The sequence below is a fragment of the Crinia signifera genome, chromosome 11 (genome assembly GCF_055691185.1).
Source record: "Crinia signifera chromosome 11, ASM5569118v1, whole genome shotgun sequence".
NCBI classification, from domain to species: domain Eukaryota; kingdom Metazoa; phylum Chordata; class Amphibia; order Anura; family Myobatrachidae; genus Crinia; species Crinia signifera.
The window spans coordinates 50,628,929-50,654,900 of record NC_139227.1 but is presented as its reverse complement, the minus strand read 5'-3'; the positions used below and the strand labels follow the sequence as shown (position 1 = coordinate 50,654,900).

The following is a 25,972-nucleotide window of genomic DNA, read 5'->3' as shown; positions in this document are numbered from 1 at the left end:
ATTATTTCACCCAGTGGCAGCATGTACACTGCAAAAAGCATGGGGGATAATATAGAACCTTGTGGGACACCGCATGGCAATGGCACGGATTAAGTTTACTTTCATCTGAATACTCCAGATGAAACTCTCTGTAACCGGCCAGTGAGAAATGATTTAAACCAGCTTAGTACTGTACCATCCAGTCCACAGAAATTTTGTAGGCGTTCAATTAGAAGCCCATGGTCCACAGTATCAAATGCTGCAGAGAGATCCAGAAGGATTAAGATTGAACAGTCACCTCTGTCTCTTGCCATCAGAAGATCGTTTAGCACATATACCAGGGCTGTTTCAGTGCTATGTCTTCTCCTGAATCCTGATTGGAATGGATCATACATATCATGAGATATCAGGCGGGTTTCTAGTTGATTTGCAACCACTTTTTCAATGACTTTTCCTAAAAAAGGAAGGTTTGATACAGGTCTGTAGTTGCTCATGCAGTCTGGATCTAAATTAGTTTTTTTAAGAAGAGGTCTAACAATTGCTTCCTTTAGAGGTTGAGGAAAAATTCCTGTCTGCAGAGAGCACTGAACAATTTTTGCAAAGACAGGGTCAATTATTATTGTATATATTTTGTATATATATTGTAGATGTAACCCCAGCAGCTCACTCATTATCCATATCAGCTGCACGCAACCAGCTACAAAACTGCCAAAGCCGGAACCTCATTACAGCCAAACCTCCACATTTCTCCCGGGAACCCCAGTATTCACTATGGAGCTGACACCTAAAGACTGGTGTCCTGGTTTGCTCAGAAAGTCCTTTGCAAGGTGCTAACTGCTGTATCTTTGTCAGTGTAAACCACGTCATCACAAGCAGGCATGAGTTAACATTTGCTGCCCCCCATGCAACATTTGCTGCCCCCATCTCAGTGCTGCAGATCTCCATAGCGCCAACCCTCCCCAGTGTCATCTGCATAAAATAAATAATATAGCGAGATTGGGTTTAGTGCTGCGCTCTGTCACTAAGATTCTAACAATGGTTTGTTAAAATGAATGGGTGCTTTTATTAATGTATAAACAAAAACAAAAACAAAAGTAAAACAAAACCAAAAAAATGTGTGCAACAGGACACTTACTCCTTTCAGTGCATTGTCCAGTCTATATGTGCTGGAGGAATGCACTCCTTCAAGAGCAAAGGTGCTTTGCAGAAAAGGATGAAAAAAATTAAAAGAAATGCATATACATATGTATCAAGAAATGGATAAAAAGTAACAAAAAAATAACAAAAAAATTCCTATGATAAGTGGTTCATAAATGGTGTGTCTAGAACCGACAACACGATGGGGTAGGATATATGGGGTGGTTACACGCAATTATACTGGAGTTGGATTGTATAACCAATAAGTTGCGTGGTGTGTACACTTGTAATTGTTATATGTCCAATAATGTCCGGCTTTCAAGAAACCAATATTTAGTGATAGTCCTGTGGAAAGAGTTCAGCGGCGTCCCGCTATTTGTAATCCTTAGGGTAATGTTTACTATGTATTGGTACCTGTGCGCACGTAGTTCGTGTTCGGGAGCGGTGAGGGGTTTGGAGGTGGCAGGGGAGCCCCGGGTCCCGGACAAGTGTAGCTGCGTCTGTGTTCCTCCCGGTACCGGCAGCTGCGTGCGGTGCACGGCTGACCGAACCACAGAATACACAGATGCTGCCGCTAGTCTCGGGGAGGTGTCACGGCTCACCGTTTCAGGACGCTGTACAGTATCCTTTGCGGTGACTGTTATCCTCCCAGACAGGACCTCTCTGGCTCGACCCGCTCTCCCTCTCGTGGATACTCACCGCTGCCGTTACACCCGCTTCTGTGTCAGTCCTGTCCCGGCGTCTGCTGCGTGTCGGCGTGTGAGCGGGTCGAGCCAGAGAGGTCCTGTCTGGGAGGATAACAAACTGCCACCTCCAAACCCCTCACCGCTCCCGAACACGAACTACGTGCGCACAGGTACCAATACATAGTAAACATTACCCTAAGGATTACAAATAGCGGGACGCCGCTGAACTCTTTCCACAGGACTATCACTAAATATTGGTTTCTTGAAAGCCGGACATTATTGGACATATAACAATTACAAGTGTACACACCACGCAACTTATTGGTTATACAATCCAACTCCAGTATAATTGCGTGTAACCACCCCATATATCCTACCCCATCGTGTTGTCGGTTCTAGACACACCATTTATGAACCACTTATCATAGGAATTTTTTTGTTATTTTTTTGTTACTTTTTATCCATTTCTTGATACATATGTATATGCATTTCTTTTAATTTTTTTCATCCTTTTCTGCAAAGCACCTTTGCTCTTGAAGGAGTGCATTCCTCCAGCACATATAGACTGGACAATGCACTGAAAGGAGTAAGTGTCCTGTTGCACACATTTTTTTGGTTTTGTTTTACTTTTGTTTTTGTTTTTGTTTATACATTAATAAAAGCACCCATTCATTTTAACAAACCATTGTTAGAATCTTAGTGACAGAGCGCAGCACTAAACCCAATCTCGCTATACTGTTAATACTCAAACGGACCCAGTCATCCGTTACAAGTGCAGCTGCTAGTCCTGCGTATACACCTGGATAGATTCCGTGCGCAGGTATACCAGGGAACCCCCCTATTCCAAAATACTATAAAATAAATAATGACCACAACCTGTTGTAATTATAATTAATTGCAAATATATTTTTTCTTCATTACTGATGAACATACAGAACATAAATATAGGGGCAGATGTATTAAGCCTTAACAAGAGATAAATACAAGGGTGATAAAGAGAGATAAACGTCCAGCCAATCAGCTCCTTTTTGACTTTTTTCAAACACAGTCTGTAACATACACAAAACAACGATTTCAGACAGAGACACACTGGTGCTTGTAAAATGAAATAGTACTTCCCTTTGGATGTATAGTACTCAGATTAGTCCTCAATGAACAGATTTAGTAGATCATCATAGATACAGTTCTCATATGGATGTATACATGAAAAAGAAAGTACATTAACAACAATGGTGAAGTATGTCCAAAAAGTCCTTCTTTCTCTCCACCCGTGCCACTGGATTTAGAGTCTGTGCTGATTTCCCTTACACCAAATGAAATCGGGAGATTGAAGTGCGTACCCGACTCACATTAAGTGTGGGTATGGAAAAGCCTATCGAGGTATCTTTAAGTGCGATCCAGTGGCGTAACTATAGCACCGGGGGAGGGGGGGCCTTTGATAAAGCCATCCGTGGATGACGAAACGCGTTAGGCGGACACCTCTCTACCAGATTACAAATATTGTCACAATAATCCTCGCTTGGACCAGCTCTCCATATTTTAACTGGACTTTCAAAAAGGGACACGGCCACCTGCCAATATCTTGGAGCCCTCCATTCCGTGAGACGTGTGCCACCTTTCCTCACGAGGGGAGTATCAACATCAGGCTACAACCAGGTATATGGACACCCGCTAATCCAGCATTTACCAAACAAGAGAGCACAACTAGGAACCAGTGAGACTTTATATGTGTATATTTCCACATTTAGGTCATGTGTAGAGGTGAATACTGTCACTTTGATTGTTTTTATTGTATACATTGTGTTTTATTACTGTCAGTTTTTTGATATTTTATTATATGTTATATTAAATATTATTGTAATACCCAATCGGTCAACTTTCATTTTAAATAGCGCTCCACCATACCTATTTTTTCCCATTCAGACTTTAGATAGGGCAGGTGTTTAAAAAAAGTCTACAGCCTGGAATGGTGTCCGGAATCGCATCTCAAGTGAATCTGACAAAGAGCTGCAGTCTGTCAATCTGGATCCAGAGTTTCTTTCCTCCTCTGCTCGCCTACGCGTTTCGACCCTTCCAGCCTGTAACATGGCAGTTAGCAGGTGATTGGATGGACGTTTCTCTCTTTATCACCCTTGCATTTATCTCTTGTTAAGGCTTAATACATCTGCACCATTATTACATGAATAATGAGACAAGGGGATAGGGTGACTTTGCAATGCTGCCATCTTAATTGTGGCCTATGTGCCCATTTCCCAAATCTTTTTTCAGGAAGTCCCTGTAGCCAGATTTACTGACAGACTTACCTCCCACAGGTAAGACATTAGCTATAGCCATTAGCACAGTCATACTGTATATTGCACAATGACAGCATAATTGCACATTTAAAAAATGCCTTACAGTAATATCATCACCAATATGGGGAGGTATTATATATCACTACTCTACATCACTGAAATAACCATACACAGGGAGCACAATCCTATGGGGGAAATTACTAATGGTGTGTACACACGTTAGATGTGCCTTAAGATCCTATCCACGATCTGATCAGATAGGATCGTGGATAGGATCTTAAGGCACATCCGATTTGCATCCTATCTTGACTATATAGTGCAGATCTGCACTATATAGACAAGGCAGCCAAGACTTTCTGGCTTCCGATACGTGAACGCGCATCGGGATCGGATAGGGATCGCAAGGGTTAAAACCCGTGCAATCTGCATCTGATGCCGATGTTGACTATATCGTCAACATCGGTAAGGAAATCGGACCGTGTGTACACAGCATAAGATGGGAGTTCTGCTGAAGATGAGATGTTGCTATTGGCAACCAATCAGATTTCTATTATCAATCTATTATCTTCTAGAATGTGCTGAATAAATAAGTAGAATCTTATTGGTTTTGGGCAACATCCCCTCTTCAATAGAACTCCCATCTTAGTAAATGTACCCCTATGCATTATCTAAATGTTGTTATCAGGCATTACAGATGTACAGCACAGAGTACATCGGCTACTACGTCTTATGCTAAATATGATGGGCAAGATCATCGCATGTGTATCTCCTGACGGCGGTGAGCGGCAGCTGCATGACATCACAAGCAGTAGCTACGACCCTAGACACCATGCTTGCACCATGTCTGGCTTCACAGTCAGGGGGCACCCAGTATAGTGTGAGCACTTCCGCATTTGTATCGTGGGGTGAGATTTGGCATGTGGGGTGGCCTTGCCCTGTGCTGGGCACCCCGCCTGTAGCCTGCCGCCGGGAGTTGTAGCTTTGCAATGTTTCACAGAATTACAACTTCTCCGGAATCAGGCTGTCTCTGATTGGAGCCCATGTAGACGTTAAATGAGAAGGAGCTATAACGAGCGGCACTGATAAGTCCTAGAACCAGGGTCATGAATTCTGAGTTTGAGGCCAAGAACTTTTATTAGCAATATTTTTATTTTTAGCAACTTATTAGAAACAGCTGCAGGAATCCACAGCCAGACACAGTCATGGGAAATGTCCTCTCTTTTTAGTTTTGTTCTTGCACACATTGGGGCTGATTCTGCGTCGCACGCAGCAGCCTCTATTGGCTGTCACCCATCTGTGCGTTTAAGTCATTGCTCCTGCGAGCCCCTCCTCCTGTGTACATCTGTGCAGGGACTGACACGCCCACATATACCACCCTGCATGCTGTAATCACAATCATGCTGCACCATCTAAACACGCACCAGCCCTCTTTGGCAAGTGAACTGTCTCCACCATCGCCTCCTACGCTTGTGACGGGAGCTGATTACATTAACATAACTGCGACATTTTCAAACCACACCCACTACATTTCTATGCTAATTCAGTGAGTCCCATCCCTTCCTTTGTTCTGACAGTTATCTTCCGTACAACATCCAACCAGACCTGCGCGCTGTGACCTGACAGCTGACACAGGTGACACATTTGCGCCACAAAATTTAAATATGTTAATATACAGAACACAGAAGACTCCAAATACAAAGTGAATGAGCCCTAATATGTTTATTATGTTGATGAATAATGTCATTGTCTACCTACTAAGAGTATTGTACTGTTATCTATACTTCAGTATGACAAGCTCAGCCCAGAACTGTTATACCCGTTCTCACTGCAGGCAAATTCCCGGGTCTATCATGTCGACCTGGAAATATGCCTTTTAACACAGGTTTTTTTGCAATGTGATCGGGTCGCATACCCGGATCTCATACACGGGTAAAACCCTTCTTTTTACCTGTGTTTGTAATCCGGGTATGCAGACACGGGTTGACCCGAACTCACTGCATAAAAACCCGTGTTAAAAGGCAAATTACCGGTAGAATTTCTTCACCCGGGAATTTGCCTTGCAGTGAGGACGGGGGTCCGTCCCTTCAGTCCCCGGTATTTTAATGCCGGGTAAATGCCGTGTATTTCTCAATGGCAGTGAGAACACGGTATTACACACTTGTCTATTCCGGCACATGCTGGGGATTGTTGTGCAAAATGATTGGAGTAACACTGATTTTTTATTTTTTTTATTTTATATAATGGAGTGACACTTATTTCATTACAATGAAAATCTTAATCGCAGTGTTAATGTAAGCTGCTGGAATAGATATGAATGAGGGCGCACACACACACTGTCTGTCTATCTCTCTGACATACATCTGTCTCTAGCATAGCAGTGCTGATGTGCACATTGCAGCAGAAGCTGGGGGGGGGGGGGGGAATGATGCTTGATCCTGCCACCAGGTTACTGCATGGCGCATGCTGCAGATTGTAAACAATGGGCAGGTGCTGAGTTGTTCTCCTGGCACCAACATCCACACACAACCAGGGAGAACGGAGGAGTGCAGGGTGACCTGTGCAGAGGGGTAAACTGGCCCAAACTGGTGAAGCTGTGTATTCCCAGGAATAGAGGCATGCACACTTATATGTATATATAGAGAGAGAGAGAGAGGTATCCCTCCAGTGCAGTGACATCACAGGTGCACACAGGTAACACCAGACCGCTCACTTTTTGTGCTTTAGGGCGAATGACAATGACAGGGGAATGCTGTCACCTTATCACGCACCTTACATCAATAGTGCAGGAATTAATGGGAGTGACTGCTGCACCTAGTGATTGGGAATACGCCGTCTGCCCTGTGTGATGGGAGATGCCCCAAATAATACCACTGTACCCGCTATGGCTCCTGCGTACCCTCCATATACCGCACTTTCTAAACCCTACTACTACTACTACTGCTATGGTCTGTATATGCCAAAGGAAGTAAAGGGGAAGCAGCCTGCTGTTCCAGCTACTACAGGTACTGTTATGCACTGTGGGTATGCTGGTACTTGTAGTTCCACAACCACAAGCAGTCATTCTTTAATTGGGTATACTTCTTTGTATGACCTTACACCAATGTATATTATATATAAACCATTACATCCTACACCCACAGGAATAGTGACAATTAACAGTGTGACTTCCTTCTTGTACTGTGCCCTCACCTGTGCCCTGTGTCCTCACCTGTGCCCCTGTGACACCCCTTCTAATTCCAATGCCCTGTGTTCTCCTGTACCCTGAGGGGAGAAATGTATTAAACCTTGGACTAAGTGGAGAGAGATACATTACCAGCCAATAAGCTTCTATTACTATCATGTTGTGTTTGAAAAATGATAGTTGGAAGCTGGTTGGTCGGTGCTACAGTATCTCCACCTTATCTCTCAACCAAGATTTGACACGTGTCACCTCAGCTGGCTAATTATACTAATGCCCCATGTTCTACCAACCCAGTGCCCCTGTACCCCCTGCAGTATAATCACGCCCCACCTGATACCAGTGCCCCTGTACCCCCAGGGGTGTAATTACACTCTCCCTATTACTTCTGCACTGTATTCCCTATACACTACATGTTCCCTTCCCCAATGCCTGAGCCCCATGTTCTCCCAAGTGCCCCTGTACCCCCTGTAGTATAATCACGCCCCACCTGATACCAATGCCCCTGCAGTGTAATCATACCCAGCCTGATACCAAGGCCCCTGTACCCCCAGGGGTGTAATTACACTCTTCCTAATACCTTTGCACTGTATTCCCTACACACTCCATGTTCCCTTCCCCAATGCCTGAGCCACATGTTCTCCCCAGTGCCCCTGTACCCCCTGCAGTATAATCACGCCCCACCTGATACCAGTGCCCCTGCAGTGTAATCATACCCAGCCTGATACCAAGGTCCCTGTACCCCCAGGGGTGTAATTACACTCTCCATAATACCTCTGCACTGTATTCTCTATATACCCTTTCCCAGTGGCCCCCCTGCTTCCCAGCTCTAATCGCCTCCTCTCCCCCATCTCCTAGAGTGCAAGCTCTTGGACCCACCGTGGCCGCAGCCGGGCTTGGAGTATCTCACTCACTCAATCTCACTCACCTCGGGGCTCCGGATCCACTGTGACAGTCCCATCGCGGTGCAGAAGAAGAGAGGCTGGGTCCCGGATCCTGTTCCTGGTGGCCCCCAGGGACCCCTCTGCCAGCCCCCGGGCGCACTGGTAGCACACGGCCCACGCTTGCTCCTCGTTGATGGGCTGTTCGTAGGATTTCAGCACCTGCTCCAAGGACAGCTCCCCGGGGCCCCCGGAGATCCCCTCGGAGACTCCCCCGCCGCCGCTGCTTGTAGCTTTGGCCATCCGGGAGGCTCCATCACCGGGCGCACACCGGGCTTTCCATCACACGGCTGCCTGCCCGGGAGAGGTCCGGTGCAGGGGAGGAGGCGCCGCCTTCTGCTATCCCTCCTACCGGCCCGTGTCATCAGCAGGGCGGGGGGGGGAGGAGGCTGCGGCCGGGAAAGGCGCGGGGACCGGGGGGAGACAAAAGACTGGGGGGGGCGTGCCGGGGCTGAGATTGGGGAGACAGAGACTGGGGGGACCTGGGGCAGAGACCGGGGGAGGGGGCGGTCAGAGGCCGGGTGGGACAGGGGCTGATACTGGGGGGGGGGGCAGCATTGCGGGGAGACAGGGGCAGCATTGCGGGGAGACAGGGGCAGCTATGGGGGGAGGGGGGGCAGGTGCAGCATTGGGGGGGATAAGCCAATTTAGCTTATAACAAGCGGAATTGTGCTTGTTTTTTTGTTGGGGGGTTCAAGTTACTTTTTTTATGGTTGCTTGTTTTGGGGCTTTTTTATTTTTGGAACCACTGTACCATCAGAGGTACAGTAATTGGTCATTCACCATTAGACACACACATCCTCCTCACGGTGACATAGGTAAGAAGCCATGGGGGGGGGGGGGGGGGGTCTACCGCTATAGCGTTTGTTTTCGCTGCACCACAGACAGTCGGCAATTTTCACTTGAGATTTTTCTTTAGCGGAAACATAAAAGTTCAATATCTTAAATTCACAAAGATGTTACACTAAAAATATGTATATAAAATTACAGTTTTTTTAGCCAGTTTTGTTATGATAAATATAGTTGTAAATACATTAAAGGCAGATTGTGTAAATATTATATTCATTTTAATAAAACAAACAAGTTGGGCTCTTTAAGGTGTGTACACACTTGTACAATTTAGACTATATTACAATTTAGACTATATAGTGGAGACCTGCACTATATAGTCCATGCAGCAAAGACTTTCTGACTGCAATACGGGAGCGCGCATCGGGATCGCAAGGGTTAAAACCAGTGTTCCCTCTAAGCTGTGCGCGTGTGCGTGCGCACACAACTCGCCGAGCCCGCGCACAGACATTACAACTGAGCGCACAAATGTTAAAATCTTTTTTAGTGTGCCACGATTTTAATAAGGTTCAAAATCACTGCTATAGTCTATATGTGTGGTGTGTGTAGTCTGTAAACATTCAAATTGCTTTATTAACTCAACAGAACTTGAAACCTAGGCCTTTATACGTTATGTGACGCACAAAAATGTACATTTCCTTCCAAAGTTGCACGGCCAATATCTTTTGCCGCACACAGCCTTCGTAAAATTAGAGGGAACATTGGTTAAAACCCATACAATCTGCATGCGATCCAGTATAGTCAAAATCTCATGCACATTGTACAAGTGTGTACACATCATTAGAATTCATGCTTTTGGCTTATTTTTTCAGTCAACAGTTGCTTGTTTTTCATTTCAGAGTTGGCAACACTGCTATAAAGGGGGTGTGTTATGACTGGCCGACAATCAGGATACTATCGCTCAGAATCCCGACTGCCGGTGCCGTGACAGGGGGGGGGGGTGAGCGCAAAGAAGACCCTCGCTCAACAATGGTTCTATTCTCCCCCTATGGAGGGTCGTGGACACCCCCCCGACCGACAAGGAAGAATAACCCCTGTCAGTCAGGACCCCGACTGTCGGTCATTCAGGTGCATGGGAGTGACAGGCAGGGACAGGTGCATGTGACAGACAGGGACAGGTGCATGTGAGTGACAGGCATGGACAGGTGCATGGGTGTGACAGGCAGGGACAGGTGCATGTAAATGACAGGCATGGACAGGTGCATGTGATTGACAGGCAGGGACAGGTGCATGTGAATGAACGGAAGGGACATGTGAGTGACTTAGGTTCATGGGAGTGACAGGCAGGGGCAAGTGAGGGACATGTACATTTGAGTAACAGGGAGGGACAGATGCATGCATGGACAGGCAGGGATAGGTGCATGTGAGTAACAGGCAGGGACAAGTGCATGTGAGAACTGTTAAAAAAAGTGGTACTTGTGTAGTTTCACGGCGCCAGCATGGCGCCGTGCTACTTCCGGGTGTACGCTCGCCACTAAATATTTCAAATAAACTAACTTAACTCCATGCCAACATGGATAGTTCATACCTCCACTATCCATGTTGGCATGGAGTTGATTTTAAATAGCGTAGCGAGCCACCGAGCCCGCAGCGCAGGCGAGCGTAGCGAGCCACCGAGCCTGCAGCGCTGGCGAGCGTAGCGAGCCACCGAGCCCGCAGCGCTGGCAAGCGAAGCGAGCCCCGCAAGGGGACTCAGACGCATGGCGCCGTGAAACTACACAAGTACCAAAAAAGTTTCTCATCAGTGTTTACCAGGGGAGAACGGACAGTGGAACTTACAGGTACCACAAATGGAATGAGCAAGCCAGATCTTAATGTTGCTTTCACAGCAGATTAAATAAAATTGCGTCTCAGCAAAATCAAAACAAACAAATCACCAGGCCCAGATGGGATTCATCCTAGGGTACTAATGGAACTAAGGGAGGAATTAGCACCCCCATTGTATTACATTACTGAATATATATATATATTGTTTATTAACTTGAAATATTCATCTTGTTTGGACATACAATAATATTTCATATCAACACATTTTTGATAACTCACATCAGCTTAGGTACCAAAAGACTTGGAGATTAGCTGAGGTAGAGCCAATATTCAAAAAAGGAAAAATGTATAACCCAGCTAATTACAGGCCTGTGAGCCTGTAATAGTGCATCAATAGTGGGTACATTTTTTTAAGGGATGGTATCCAGGAATATTTAAATCTTCATAGTTTAATTAGTATCAACCAACATGGGTTTGTGAAACATCATTCATGCCAAACAAATTTACTAGGCTTCTATGAGGATGTCAACAAAAATCTTGATAATGGAAATGCTGTAGAGGTGGCCTTCTTAGATTTTGCTAATGCCTTTGATACAGTGCCACACAAGAGGTTGATAAACAAAATGGAGGGGTAAGAATGGCACTAGGGGTAAGAATTTTTAGATGGGTAGGGAACTAGCTGTGTAATAGAGAACAGAGAGTGGTTGTGAATGGTACAGTATCAAATATGATATCAGTACTAAGTGGAGTGCCACAAGGATCGGTACTAGGGCCCATTTTATTTAACATATTTATTAATGATATTGGGGTGAGACTACTCAGCAAAGTTTCCATCTTTGCTGACGGCACAAAATTGAGCAGAGTAATTAGATCAACCGAGGATGTCGCCGCGCTTCAGAATGATCTTAATAAACTGGATGAATGGGGAAAAAAGTGGAAAATTATGTTCAATGTGGATAAATGCAAGGTTATGCACCTGGGGAGACATAATCAATGTGCTAGTTATAACCTAAGTGGGGTGAAATTGGGTAATTCAGAACTTTAAAAAGATCTAGGAGTCCAAATAGATAACAAATTGGGGTGCTGTGCTCAATTTCATATAGCAACAAACAAGGCCAACAGAATACTAACATGTGTGGAAACTAGGGACTCAAAAGTAATTATGCCACTGTACAGAGCATTGGTTAGACCACATCTTGAATATAGAGTACAATTATGGGCCCCGCACTATAAAAAGGACATAGAACTGGAAAAAATCCAAATAAGAGCAACAAAGCTAATAAAGTGAATGGAGAATTTAAGCTATGAGGACACATTGAACAAATTGGGATTATTTACACTAGAAAAGAGACGTTTAAGGGGGAACATGCTTAACATGTACAAATATATCAGGGGCCAATATATGGAACTGTCAAGCGCCATTTTTACTACAAGGAAGGACTCGAGGGCACGAGTTCAGAATAGAAGAAAAAAAAATTGTTCTCTTAGAAGGAAAAAAAAATGTCATGGTCAGGGCAGCCAAACTATGGAACTCTCTGCCTGGTGAGGTGGTGTCGACAGACACAATAAATACATTTAAAATAAGGTTAGACAAACATTTAGTGGCTAAAAACATCCAGGGGTACAAATAAAAATAACAATCTTTAAAATATCAGTATTCACTACATAAAACAAGGGTTAAGCTAATAAACCAAGGTTGAACTAGATCAGTGATTTTCAACCTTTTTACCTTGCGGCACACTAAAAAGGTTTTAAAATTGCCAAGGCACACCATGAGATCCCCACAGAGCAAAACACATTGGCCCCCACAGGAAAAACAACAAACCTATTGGTCCCCATATAAAAAAAACAACCACACTGGTCCCCACAGGTAACAAAAATAAAATACATTGGCCCTTTACATGAAAAGAAGAGACCAGTAAATAACAGTTGAACTGGTGGTGGCTGTAAACTGGTTTGGGCATCTCTAGATCTAGGGGCACACTTGAGAACAGCTCAAGGCACACTAGTGTGCCACGGCACAGTGGTTGAAAAACACTGAACTAGATGGACGCAAGTCTTATTTCAGCCCTAACAACTATGTAACTATGAGTGACAGGTGCATGTGAATGTTAGTGACAGGCAGGGACAGGTACATGTGAGTGACAGACAGGTGCAGGTGAGTGACAGGAAGGGACAGGTACATGTCAGTGACAGGCAGGGACAGGTGCATTTGAGTGACAGGCAGGTGCATGTGAGGGACAGGGGCATGTGAGTGACAGGCAGGAACAGGTACATGTCAGTGATGGACAGGTGCATGTGAGTGACGGCCAGGGGCAGGTGCATGTCAGTGACGGGCAGGGGCAGGCAGTGGCGGATTCAGGGGGGGGGGCACCTGGGCACGTGCCCCCCCTGTCATTTGATTTTGTAGCTGAGGACCAGGGCTTTCCAACGAGCCCAGCCCCGTGTCTCTAGCCCCCCGGGAACCAAAGATATCGCCTGGCAAAGCTGTAACGTTTTTTCCCCATAGGATAATATGGGACCCGGCAATTCCGACCCCCACCTAGTTCCGACGGCTGCCAGTTCCCTCCCTGGCATCACAGAAGCTCGTGGTTGATCTCATTCAATTCCAAATCGCTGGGCCTACAATATGATACTAGGCTGGTCCATATCGGTCAATCGGTTTCAGAGATATTGCATGTAAACCGATTTTTCTATTTTTGAAATGTAATTTCATGGCTGTTCATGTTCTTTGATGGCCGATTACTCTGGAACCAAACGTTTCAGTTTCACTGGAACAAAATCATTCAAAGCCCACTCAAAAGTTCTTCAATATGATACTTGTCTTATGTAAATGCGTCAGTTGGTTCCAAGGATATAGCCGGTTAAATGAGATAACTGGTTAAAGGGGAAGGGGGGTGGTTTTCTCTCCCCCTCACACCAGAAAATGCAGGGACTAGGCTGGTGTAAAGGGGGCCAACCTGGGAATGCATTTTCTGGTGTGAAAGGGGTATTATTTCAAACAGGGAGTGACTTTGTCCCAGAATAAGGGACACTGTCACTTTAAGAAGCGCAGTTCTGCCTTAATTTTCACAGTATTTATACACACAATTGCTTGAATAATAGATTGTATTTATTTAAAAAAGTATGATACATATTAATATGAAGTGCACTTCAACATATCAACATTGAATATTACATAAAATCCACATACATGACAAACAACAGATAACATATATTGCTGGCTAGGTGTTTGAGGCAGTTTAGCAGGCTTGAAATATTATGGCATGATAGTTATTTCTTTGTTTGCAATTTGTAATCCTTTTTATAGTTACCAGTCCATGTCACAGTCAGTGTTCTCAAGCAGTGATTTATGGATGGAGATGCCTCCTTATGCAGGTGTAATTCTGTGGGTGGCACGTCACTTTTCCTCCTTTACCAGTAGGATAACTGGATATCTGCTGTCCACTGTATATGTGACCCGGCTGGAGATTAATATGGACGGATGATGTAGCAATGGAGCTCAAAAACGCGTTTCTCCGCCTTGCGTGTCTGTCGGCGGCTTCCTCAGTTTCTCTCCCCCTCACACCAGAAAATGCAGGGACTAGGCTGGTGTAAAGGGGGCCAACCTGGGAATGCATTTTCTGGTGTGAAAGGGGTATTATTTCAAATAGCCGGGACCTGCAGTGCTCTGAATACAGCCAGGCTCTGCCACTGTGAGTGGCTATCACTTCTGCCTGGCAGCGGCTGTCCCCCATTTACCGCGAGCATGTATTCTCCCTTGGCAATGAGCATGTAATCCCACATGGCAACGAGCATGGAACCTCTGGCAATGAGCATGGAACCCTTGGCAATGAGCATGTAGATAAGCAGCACTTATGTAGCATAATTTTTAATAGGCATTATGGTGTTTGGCATAATACATAATGGACATAATGGCATGTAACTTAACGTGTAATGGACATTATGGTGTAAATGTTTAAAGCCCGCCTTTGATGGACAATGTCCCTGTTTATGAAACGTATTGGGAATTTTGGCTTAATCTGTGTGGCATTATGTGAATTTTGGCTCAATCCATGTGGCATTATGTGAATTTTGGCTCAATCCATGTGGCATTATGTAAATTTTGGCTCATTCCATTTGGCATCATGTGTGGGGCAAGTATAGTGGGGTCTAGTATTTTGTTGCATAATGTGTAGAAGTTGTATATAGTGTTGTACACTACACTCAAGGACATGCCCCTTGTTGAGTGGCCACACCCCCTTTTCTGGAGCGCGCCTTCGGCGCGCGTACAACTGCATCCTTCACTTTTGTCGCCATGGTGAGCCTGCGTACTTTAAATGCCAGGGCCTATTTTTAATCCCATTCCCACCCTCTCTCTGCCGCTCTCTTAGCATGTACATTGGCATTACTAACACTGCCCCTCCCCCACCTAATCCTCTTTTATCATGGTGCCCCCCATGTCATTTTATCCTGGATCCGCCCCTGGGGGCAGGTACATGTCAGTGACAGGCAAGAACAGGTGCATGTGAGTGACAGGCAGGGACAGGTGCATGTGAGTGACAGGCAGGGATAGGTACATGTGAGTGACGGGGAGGGGCAAGTGACAGGCAGTAACATGTGCATAAGAGTGACAGGCAGGGACAGGTACATGTGAGTGACAGGTGCAGGTGAATGACAGACAGTTACATGTGAGTGACAGGCAGGAACAGATGCATGTGAGTGACAGGTGCAGGTGAGTGACAGGCAGGGACAGGTACATGTAAGTGGCAGGCAGGGACAGGTCAGTGACAGACAGGGACAGGTGCATGTGAGTGACAGGAAGGGACAGATGCAAGTGAGTGACAGGTACATGTGAGTTAGAGGCAGGGACAGGAACATGTGAGTGACAGGCAGGGAGAGGTGCATGTGATTGACAGATGCAGGTGAATGACAGACAGGTGCAGGTGAGTGACAGGCAGGGACAGGTGTGCAGACTGCTGCCCAGCCCAGTACAAAGATCACTGCACACACAGGATAAATACTGATGCTGCCGGTCCCCTCACATAGCACGCAGTGCATACAGTGTGACACAGGGTGTGTGCAAGTCCAGATTACAGGCTAGTATAAATAGCCACACACACTGACACACACCCTATAAGTACATCTATGATTAAACAAATGACAATTTTGTAATATTTGCACACAGCCCATATATGACTGTATTGTATATCCCCCTCCTGCTGTGTATAGTGTGGTATTCTGTACTACAACCACCTGTGCTTTTTACATCAGTATATAGGAGAAAGTGACACTTAAGGCCCATACACACTAGAAGATTTTCATTTCAAAAGACTTTGCCAAAATCTCTGAAAGATATATCTTTTACCAAAATAGTGCGTACACACTGAGCTATTTTCCCCAAAGAGCAAGAAATTTTCAGGAGGCGAAAGTCTTTGCTGAACATCTTTCATATAAAAGGCGATTTACATAATGGGTGGGGTTTGAATTACAAGGATGGGAGCAGCGGCCATTTGTTTCAGTGCATTCCTGTTCTTGGTGCATGATTCAGAACTGATTGCTGGGCTGCATATATTCGGAGCCCAGCAATCAGTTAAACTACACCTGCTCATATGCCACACACCATAATGCCACATAAGTGTCGTTTACCTACATGCTCATTGCTAGGGTTTTCATGCACGGTGCCAGGGGTAACATGCTATGTGCACTGCATCCTTACGCTCACCTTGCCCCGCTGTCTGTCCCTGCCTGCATCAGTAAAGGAGATCACCGGGCAGAGCGGTGGGGAAATCCGACTGTCTCAGAGCAGGTCCACCAATCAGGCGACGGTGGCTCGCGAGCAGGCGTGTCATTGGAAATAGCCCCACAGCGGGTGGTTGGACCTGCTCTGAGATAGCCGGGTTTACCACCACTCTGCCGGCTGTCTCCTTTAACGATGTAGGCAGGGACAGACAGTGGGGCAAAGTGAGCGGACGTTCCGCCTCCAAAATGGACTGACGGAACGCACTTCTGCCCCGTTCCGGCTCAATTTAACTCATAGTGGGCAGTAATGCCAGTAATATATGCATTGCTGGCATGTGCCAGCAATCTACATATTACTGGCTTACGGTTGTCATTGGTGCCCAGTGGTGCCAGTAATATATAGATTGCTGGCATGTGCCAGCAATCTATATATTACTGGCTTACAAGTGTCATTGGTGCCCAGTGGTGCCAGTAATATATAGATTGCTGGCATGTGCCAGCAATCTATATATTACTGGCTTACAATTGTCATTGGTGCCCAGTGGTGCCAGTAATATATAGATTGCTGGCATGTGCCAGCAATCTATATATTACTGGCTTATAAATGGCTAATAAATGTCATTGGTGCCCAGTGGTGCCTAACATACACATTGCTGGCACATGCCAGCAATGTATATATTATTGGCTTAAAAGAGAAAACATTGGTGGCCAGTGCTGCTCCGTGTGGAGCAGGATGCAGGGAGGTGGGGGGTGCATCAGCTGCATGCCGGGACCGGGCGGCAGAGCATAGACAGACCCGTGTGGACAGTGGAGTGGAGCGGGGTGGACCAGCGCGGCAGCAGGCAGGGTGAGACAGGCAGGGGAGCAGGGCTCTTCACCAGCCAGCCGCCACCGCAGCAGCAGCAGCCAGCCGGACGAGTGAGCGGGGCAGCGAGGACAAGTCCAGGAGGGTGAGTATATGACGGGCGGGGGGGAGGGCGGCGGGGCGTACCGCCGGGCTGAAAGTGGTTAATCACTTTCAGCCCTGCAGCGTACACACACAGCGACGATGGATGGAAAACCATCCATCACCGCTGGATCTGCTGGTAAAACCAGCAGATGAAAGACCTTCCTAGCAGTGATGCGGGAGCCCCAGACTCGGAGGAGGCAGCCGCATCAAGCCCCCCCCCCCCGGATTCTGCGGTCGCAGGGGCCGCTTCACCCCTTTCCCCCTGGACTCAGGGGGGCAGCCACATCAAGCCCCCCCCCCCCCCACTTGGCGGTGGCCGCTTCACCCCCTTCCCCCTGGACTCGGAGGGGGAAGGGGGTGGCTTATACATTGCGTTGGTGGGCAGTGGTGCCAGTTATATATACATTGCTGGCATGTGCCAGCAATGTATACACTGCTGGCTAATACATAACGTTGGTGGGCAGTGGTGCCAGTTATATATACATTGCTGGCATGTGCCAGCAATGTATACATTACTGGCTTATACATTACGTTGGTGGGCAGTGGTGCCAGTTATATATACATTGCTGGCATGTGCCAGCAATGTATACATTACTGGCTTATACTGTATATTACATTGGTGGGCAGTGGGTTATTAATAACATTGGCGGCCAGCAGTGCCAGTAATATATACATTGCTGGCATGTGCCAGCAATGTATATACTACTGGCATAAGCATTTCATTGGTACCCAGTGGTGCCAGTAATATATACATTGCTGGCACATGGCAGCAATATATTACTGGCTTAAAAATAGCAAACATTGGTGGCCAGTGGTGCTCCGTGTGGAGGGGGGCGGGGCGTCAGCAGCAAGCCCCAGGCAGCTGAAGTTTAACATGCCAGCCCCGAGGACGGTGCCGAGGGACCAGCGGTGGATGGCAGGAGGGGGGGGGGGGTGTCAGCTGCAAGCCACGGGCGGCTGAACATGGAGGACGATGCCGGGAGACCAGCGCGGTAGACGTCGGGTGAGTATGGAGCAGGGGGAGGGAGCAGGGCGGTCCGCCGGGTTGAAAGTGGCTAATCTTTCAGCCTGGCGGCCGTACACACACAGCGATGATGGATAACAAACCATCCATCATCGCTGCATCTGCTGGTAAAACCAGCAGATGAACCACCTTACTAGCGATGATGCGGGAGCGCGCATCATCGCTAGTCGGGGATCGTTGACCCATACACACTAAGCAATTTTCAGCTGAAAATCGTCAAGTGTGTATGGGCCTTACAGTCAGGCCAAACTATAACCCTGCTGTAATGTTTCCAGTCTACCCCATATATGCCCCTGTTACTAGTGATGTAGTTCTCTGAGGCCCCCTGAGACGTACATATGTGTATTCAGGTGCTGCTGGCATTGCTATCCTTCCATGGAAGCAGCAGTGATAGTGCTGTAGTGACGCAGCAGGAGGCAACTATTACACAAAGACACCTCCTGCTGCATTAGTGATCCATCCTATGACAGCATTGGATAACTCATCCACCATCGGGCAGTCCCTAGAACTCTAATCATAGGGACGTATTGGATGAAATTGATTTACTTATACGAGATCTCTGATTTACCGTATATACTCGAGTATAAGCCGAGGTTTTTCTTTCTACATGTCCTCAGTGCAGGAGGCCGGCAGCCATGTTGCTGTAGCCGCGCCTGTGTTCAAAGTGGATCCGGGCAGCGCTGTGTAGCAACTCATCGGCGGGCGGCTGGATGCAGGACCAGGTCAGTGGCGGTGGCCGCGTACCCCCCTCCCCCACCCCCGTGGAGCCAATCAGCGGCGCACCCCCAAGCCCCTGGAGTCGGACGCTGTAGGAGGTAGGCGGCGGCTGCTCCCTCCTCCGTCTGTGGTGTCCCTTGCAGGGGGAGCAGCCAGTGGTGTCCTGTGCAGGGGGAGCAGCCAGTGGTGTCCTGTGCAGGGGGAGAAGCCTTCTGTGCAGGGGGTGCAGCCAGAGGTGTCCAGTGCAGTGGAGAAGCCTGTGGTGTCTTGTGCAGGGGAGCAGCCAGTGGTGTCAAAGGGGATCAGCCTGTGGTGTCCTGTGCAGGGGGACCAGCCAGTGGTGTCCTGTGCAGGGGGAGCAGGCAGTGGTGTCCTGTGCATGGGGGAGCAGCCAGTGGTGTCCTGTGCAGGGGGAGAAGCCTCCTGTGCAGGGGGAGCAGCTTGTGGTGTCCTGTGCAGGGGGAGAAGCCTCCTGTGCAGGGAGAGCAGCCTTTGGAGGGGGAGAATCCTGTTGAGGGGGAGAAGCCTGTGGTGTCCTGTGCAGGGGGAGCCACCTTTGGTGTCCTGCTATTATGCAGGGGGAGCAGCCTGTGGTGTCCTGGTATTATTATACAGGGACATTTACCAGTAGCTGCTGCATTTCCCACCATAGGCTTATACTCGAGTCAATAAGTTTTCCCCGTTTTTTTTTTTTTTTTTTTTGGTAAAATTAGGTGCCTCAGCTTATATTCGGGTCGACTTATACTCGAGTATATACGGTTTCGTGTTATCATTATGTATGCGATTGTGGTGTTTATCATTGGAGGCACATGAGAATGTCCTGCTTTACAAGGATGTTACTGTATTCATTGTACACATCTGTTACTAGGCCTTTGCCAAACACAAAGTGTATCCTACGCCACTGCTACGGCTGGGTCAGAGAGGCCGAGAACACTTCTACCCCCACTGATTAGCTGTCAGTAACCGTATCCTGCCCTGGGGACAGCAGCAGGGATAAGGAGACACTTAGGAGAACCCATCTTGTCACATGTCATTTTCATGTCAGTGAACAGCTCTCATTCAGTTCCGTCTCTGGGGAGTGTGAGCGCAGAGAGACATCTTTAGAGATTCCAATGAGTGCAGAGAGCTCTCTTCTGAGACATGTCAATAGGGTGTATTCAATGCTTTCTGTGAGCTGTGACCGGGCCCGGATTAAAGCAGGGGCAAAAGGGGTCAGTACCCCTGGGCCCCCCTCTAGCTAGGGGCCCCCTGTGGTTGGCATGTATTAAAAGAAAAAAAAAAAATATATATATATATATATATATATATATAACTCACTCACACGGCGGCACTCCAAGGACGAAATAAAAAGTCGACACACACTGTATGTGTTCAATGTTTCAGTGCTGTGCACTTTTATCAAGAACAGTGCACAGCACTGAAACGTTGAACACATACAGTGTGTATCGACTTTTTATTTCGTCCTTGGAGTGCCGCCGTGTGAGTGAGTTATGGATACCTGATTTCAGGTGTATTTTGGAAGGCACCAGGCAAGACAAGCACCAAGCACTTTCGAGTGCCGGCCAGACGCCCGCTTCGGATATTCAAATCCTTTATCAAGACATATATAATCAAACAAAACATAATGGTGAAGTGCAGAAAACGTTTCGTTTTCTGCACTTCACCATTATGTTTTGTTTGATTCAGTTGATGTGTCAGTGGTCTTGAGGAAGGGGCGTCAGCTCCGAAACTGTTGACCATGTATACTGACCAGTTTTGCACTTTTATGCTTTAATACAATTTACCCACGTTTTCTTTGAGTGCCGCCTCCTGTTTTCATTTTTTTGAAAATCGTTATTATATACTTCTGATGTGGAAGGCACCTCACCTGTTGACCTATTGGATATACTAAGTGCCGGTCCTCTCGACCTCTATATATATATATATATATATATATATATATGTTAGCTTTGGATGAGAGGCGCCACTTGTGCTAAATTGGTGGTATATAACAATAATATTCCCTTAGTTATAAAAGGTGTCAGCCTGTCTTTTAGTGAGAGTATTGGTACGTTACTAGAGATTTATATATAGCGATGTAAAAAGACAGCGGCGACTAATTATTGTATATGAGATAAATTATATAAAAAAATAATATTTAATATAATAAAATTTTATGGACAAATAGTAAAAGGTAAAAGGTTAATGAGTTAAAAAGAGCAGACGGCAAAAGTATATATATAAAATAAATATATATATAAAAATATATATAAAACAATGTTGCTGATAAGTTGAGTACAGATAATAATAAGGTGCTTAACTTATGAGATGGTAGGAGGTAGGTATCCCAACGCGTTTCGTCGATGTGACTTCATCAAGAGGTCCCCTTGATGAAGTCACATCGACGAAATGCATTGGGCTACCTACCTCAACTTATAAGCAACAAGTATAGACCACACCCCTTTCCCGCTAGGCCATGCCCCCCAATTTTTGGCCGTGCCTCCTACACGCACCAGAATCCCTCCTCCTCCCTCCTCAAAGTTGGGAGGTATGCACCAGGCATGTTGACTTTGAGAAAGGGAATTACTGTCTATTTTGTCAGTCCCAGGCCCTACAATTTCTGATGGCAGCCCTGGTGACCCATATTACTTGTACACAGCATGTACTGCACGACAGGCCAGCAGCACATCACGTAATCCCAAATGTAAAAAACTGGCACAAAATAACCATCCCATTCCATCTGTACCAATATGGAAGCTCCTCTGTGCTGTAATATAATGTGTACCAGTTCTGCCACTGACTGACACCTGGGCGGAATATTACCGCCCAGGATCGCATTGTAAAATGTATTTTAGCGCTGACCCGGAAGCGAGGGGGGCTGCGCATGCGCGGTTATGCACTGACCCACCCGGCGACCCCCGCTGACCGAAGTGCGATCTGTAGCCATATAGGCTACAATGGGCTATCTCCATATCAGAATGGTGATAGCCCAGGGGTGCGAAGCCGGGCTGCCCGATGTTGATACATACATCGGTGCAGCTTCGCATCCCCCATAGAAACCTATGGGAGATGCGGCCGGCGGCGCTGCAGGGGAGATCGTAGCAGGGATCAGAGATTCCTGCTGCAGTCCCCCTTTAATACATTCGGGATACTAAATATTTGCGGTTAGCCATCCGTTTTCGGGGATTTAGCCACAAATATTACTTGATAAATGGGGCCCTTAATCTGAGGTAATTCCCACTGCAGGCAGACAGCAGAGTCCTGTATAACCTTCCCTGTGCTACAGGCACACAGCAGAGACCTGTATAACCTTCCCTGCGCTGCCGGCAGACAGCAGAGTCCTGTATAACCTTCCCTGCACTGCAGGCAGACAGCAGAGTCCTGTATAACCTTCCCTGCACTGCAGGCAGACAGCAGAGTCCTGTATAACCTTCCCTGCACTGCAGGCAGACAGCAGAGTCCTGTATAACCTTCCCTGCACTGCAGGCAGACAGCAGAGTCCTGTATAACCTTCCCTGCACTGCAGGCAGACAGCAGAGTCCTGTATAACCTTCCCTGCGCAGCTGCGCTTCAGGCAGACAGCAGAGTCCTGTATAACCTTCCCTGCACTGCAGGCAGACAGCAGAGTCCTGTATAACCTTCCCTGCACTGCAGACAGACAGCAGAGTCCTGTATAAACTTCCCTGCACTGCAGGCAGACAGCAGAGTCTTGTATAACCTTTCCTGCACTGCAGGCAGACAGCAGAGTCACGTATAACCTTCCCTGCACTGCAGGCAGACAGCAGAGTCCTGTATAACCTTCCCTGCACTGCAGGCAGACAGCAGAGTACTGTATAACCTTCCCTGCACTGCAGGCAGACAGCAGAGTCCTGTATAACCTTCCCTGCACTGCAGGCAGACAGCAGAGTCCTGTATAACCTTCCCTGCACTGCAGGCAGACAGCAGAGTCCTGTATAACCTTCCCTGCACTGCAGGCAGACAGCAGAGTCCTGTATAACCTTCCCTGTTCTGCGGGCAGACAGCAGAGTCCTGTATAACCTTCCCTGTTCTGTGGGCAGACAGCAGAGTCCTGTATAACCTGCCCTGTGCTGTGGGCAGACAGCAGAGTCCTGTATAACCTTCCCTGTTCTGCGGGCAGACAGCAGAGTCCTGTATAACCTTCCCTACGTTGCAGGCAGACAGCAGAGTCCTGTATAACCTGCCCTGTGCTGTGGGAAGACAGCAGAGTCCTGTATAACCTTCCCTGCACTGCGGGCAGACAGCAGAGTCCTGTATAAACTTCCCTGCACTGCAGGCAGACAGCAGAGTCTTGTATAACCTTTCCTGCACTGCAGGCAGACAGCAGAGTCACGTATAACCTTCCCTGCACTGCAGGCAGACAGCAGAGTCCTGTATAACCTTCCCTGCACTGCAGGCAGACAGCAGAGTACTGTATAACCTTCCCTGCACTGCAGGCAGACAGCAGAGTCCTGTATAACCTTCCCTGCACTGCAGGCAGACAGCAGAGTCCTGTATAACCTTCCCTGCACTGCAGGCAGACAGCAGAGTCCTGTATAACCTTCCCTGCACTGCAGGCAGACAGCAGAGTCCTGTATAACCTTCCCTGTTCTGCGGGCAGACAGCAGAGTCCTGTATAACCTTCCCTGTTCTGTGGGCAGACAGCAGAGTCCTGTATAACCTGCCCTGTGCTGTGGGCAGACAGCAGAGTCCTGTATAACCTTCCCTGTTCTGCGGGCAGACAGCAGAGTCCTGTATAACCTTCCCTACGTTGCAGGCAGACAGCAGAGTCCTGTATAACCTGCCCTGTGCTGTGGGAAGACAGCAGAGTCCTGTATAACCTTCCCTGCACTGTGGGCAGACAGCAGAGTCCTGTATAACCTTCCCTGTGGGGCTTGCTGTTTACACTTCTGACGATTACTTTGCATCTTCTAGTCCTGGAGGCCGTGAATGGCCGCAATGTTCCCAGCACACTGTTACAATAGCACTCTGTGCTTCCAACCCCAGCTGGATATGTGAATTAGGCCAAAATGTGGAGTCTGTGATCCAGGGCTTCAGATGAATCTAATTTCATGTAAAAGGAGCCTTCAATGCTGATCCCACAGGACCACGGACAAAAGGGGAGCAGGAAAGCGAGCAGACTGGATTCTCTGATGTTATGGAGCTGCTGAGAACACTGAGGCAGGGCCCTCCACCCTGCCTTACCCTGCGCCTTAAACTCAGAGCAGGGAATTCATTGCGGCTGACTATAGACATGAAGAGATGTCCTGCAATTATTATTATTATTATATCTTTATTTATAAGGCACCACAAGTGGTACGCAGCGCCATACATATAGAACACATTAGAACAGGACAGGGTACACAGAACCAGACATAACAGCAACAGAAATACTAAAACAGAACACAATTAACAGCACAAATCTTAGTACACAATACAGCTGAGATATAGGGAAGTGAATGAGAAGAGATGCACATATATGGGCCCATTTATCAAGTAATATTTGAGGTTAAATCCCCGAAAACATCCGTTTTCGGGGGTTAACCGCAAATATTAAGTAGCACTGAGATGCATTAAGGGATCCCTGCTGCGATCCCCCCCTGCAGCGCCGCCGGCCGCATCCCCCATGCGGTCATAGGGGTCGGGGGGGGGGGGGACAGCGCATAACCGCGCAAGTGCAGACCCCCCCCCCCCCGGCTTCGGAACCCTGTCCCTGCGCACAGCTGATAAAACATTGGGGCGAAATTATCGCATTTTACAATGCGATCCTGGGCGGTAATATTCCACCCAGATCGCATTGTAAATGCGATCATTGATAAATGGGGCCCATAGATTGTAGAAGATTAATACCGCTTTCACATCGCAAAATGCAGGGTCGCACCGGGACTTTGAAATGGTTCAGTTCCGGCGAAACCCTTGCCGGTTTGCTGACATCATCCGGGGGGGGGGGGGAGGCAGCGCTTAGGGCTGGTGCTGCTCCAAGCGCTGCCTCCTCCATAGTGTAAACGGGTCGCTCGACCCGTTTAACCCATTTACACTGCACAGCTACGAACCGGTAAGAACCCTTCTTTTTTACCAGTTCATATTGCCGTGTTGCTACCTGTTTGTGGAACCCGGTAACCTCTTTCACATCGCACTAATTACCGGATCGATCTAGCAAGAAACCGGCTTGTACCCGGTAATGAGTTGCGATGTGAAAGGGGTATAGGAGAGCTGTAATTGAAATGCAAGAAGAGTGCTGTGATAACAGGATGTAACAGGAGAGTACTCGGTTACCATGGGTAACTGCACAGCTTGCGGTGAGTTTAGCGAGTGCACAACCACTAAAGCTTCCCAAAAAAAAGGGTGATATTGCCCATACCAACCGTTCATCTTCTGTCTATCATTTTCTAGGATGCAACAGAGAAATCAGACAGAATGTGGTTGCTATGGGTAACAGCACCTTTTTTCAATTTTAAAAGTTGAAGTAAATGTCCCCCTTTGTATATACCGATGGAGTATGAGAGAGGTGTGTGGTTGATTCTGATCAGCACGCAGCAGCTGTGCCGGCATCTTCTGGTGCAATGGTGCCTGTGCAGGGACGGCTCTACGGGAAGCGGTTGGAAGATCTACAGGGTCTAGATAGACAGTCAATAGGTTGGCATGCAATAGGTCGACACAGACAGAAGGTCGACATTGACAAAAGGTCAACATGCAATATGTTGACATGAGAAAAGGTCGACATGAAAATGGTCAACACGTGATATTGGCGACA

The 25,972-nt window shown here is 47.3% G+C and overlaps 2 protein-coding genes across 2 annotated transcripts in view; one reads left to right on the top strand and one right to left on the bottom strand.

The window, feature by feature from the left end:
- Window positions 1–8,615, bottom strand: part of SPIRE2 (spire type actin nucleation factor 2) — a 36,812-nt gene extending 28,197 nt beyond the window's left edge. Inside the window, exon 1 of the mRNA XM_083164901.1 lies at window positions 8,203–8,615. Within this exon, the coding sequence (XP_083021027.1) occupies window positions 8,203–8,458 (256 nt within the window). The 5' untranslated portion in view covers window positions 8,459–8,615. The remainder of the gene's footprint in view (window positions 1–8,202) is intronic.
- Window positions 8,616–8,887: 272 nt separating this feature from the next.
- FANCA (FA complementation group A) overlaps window positions 8,888–25,972 on the top strand; it is a 102,657-nt gene continuing 85,572 nt past the window's right edge. Inside the window, exon 1 of the mRNA XM_083164071.1 lies at window positions 8,888–9,033. Coding sequence (XP_083020197.1) covers window positions 8,925–9,033 — 109 coding nt within the window. The 5' untranslated portion in view covers window positions 8,888–8,924. The remainder of the gene's footprint in view (window positions 9,034–25,972) is intronic.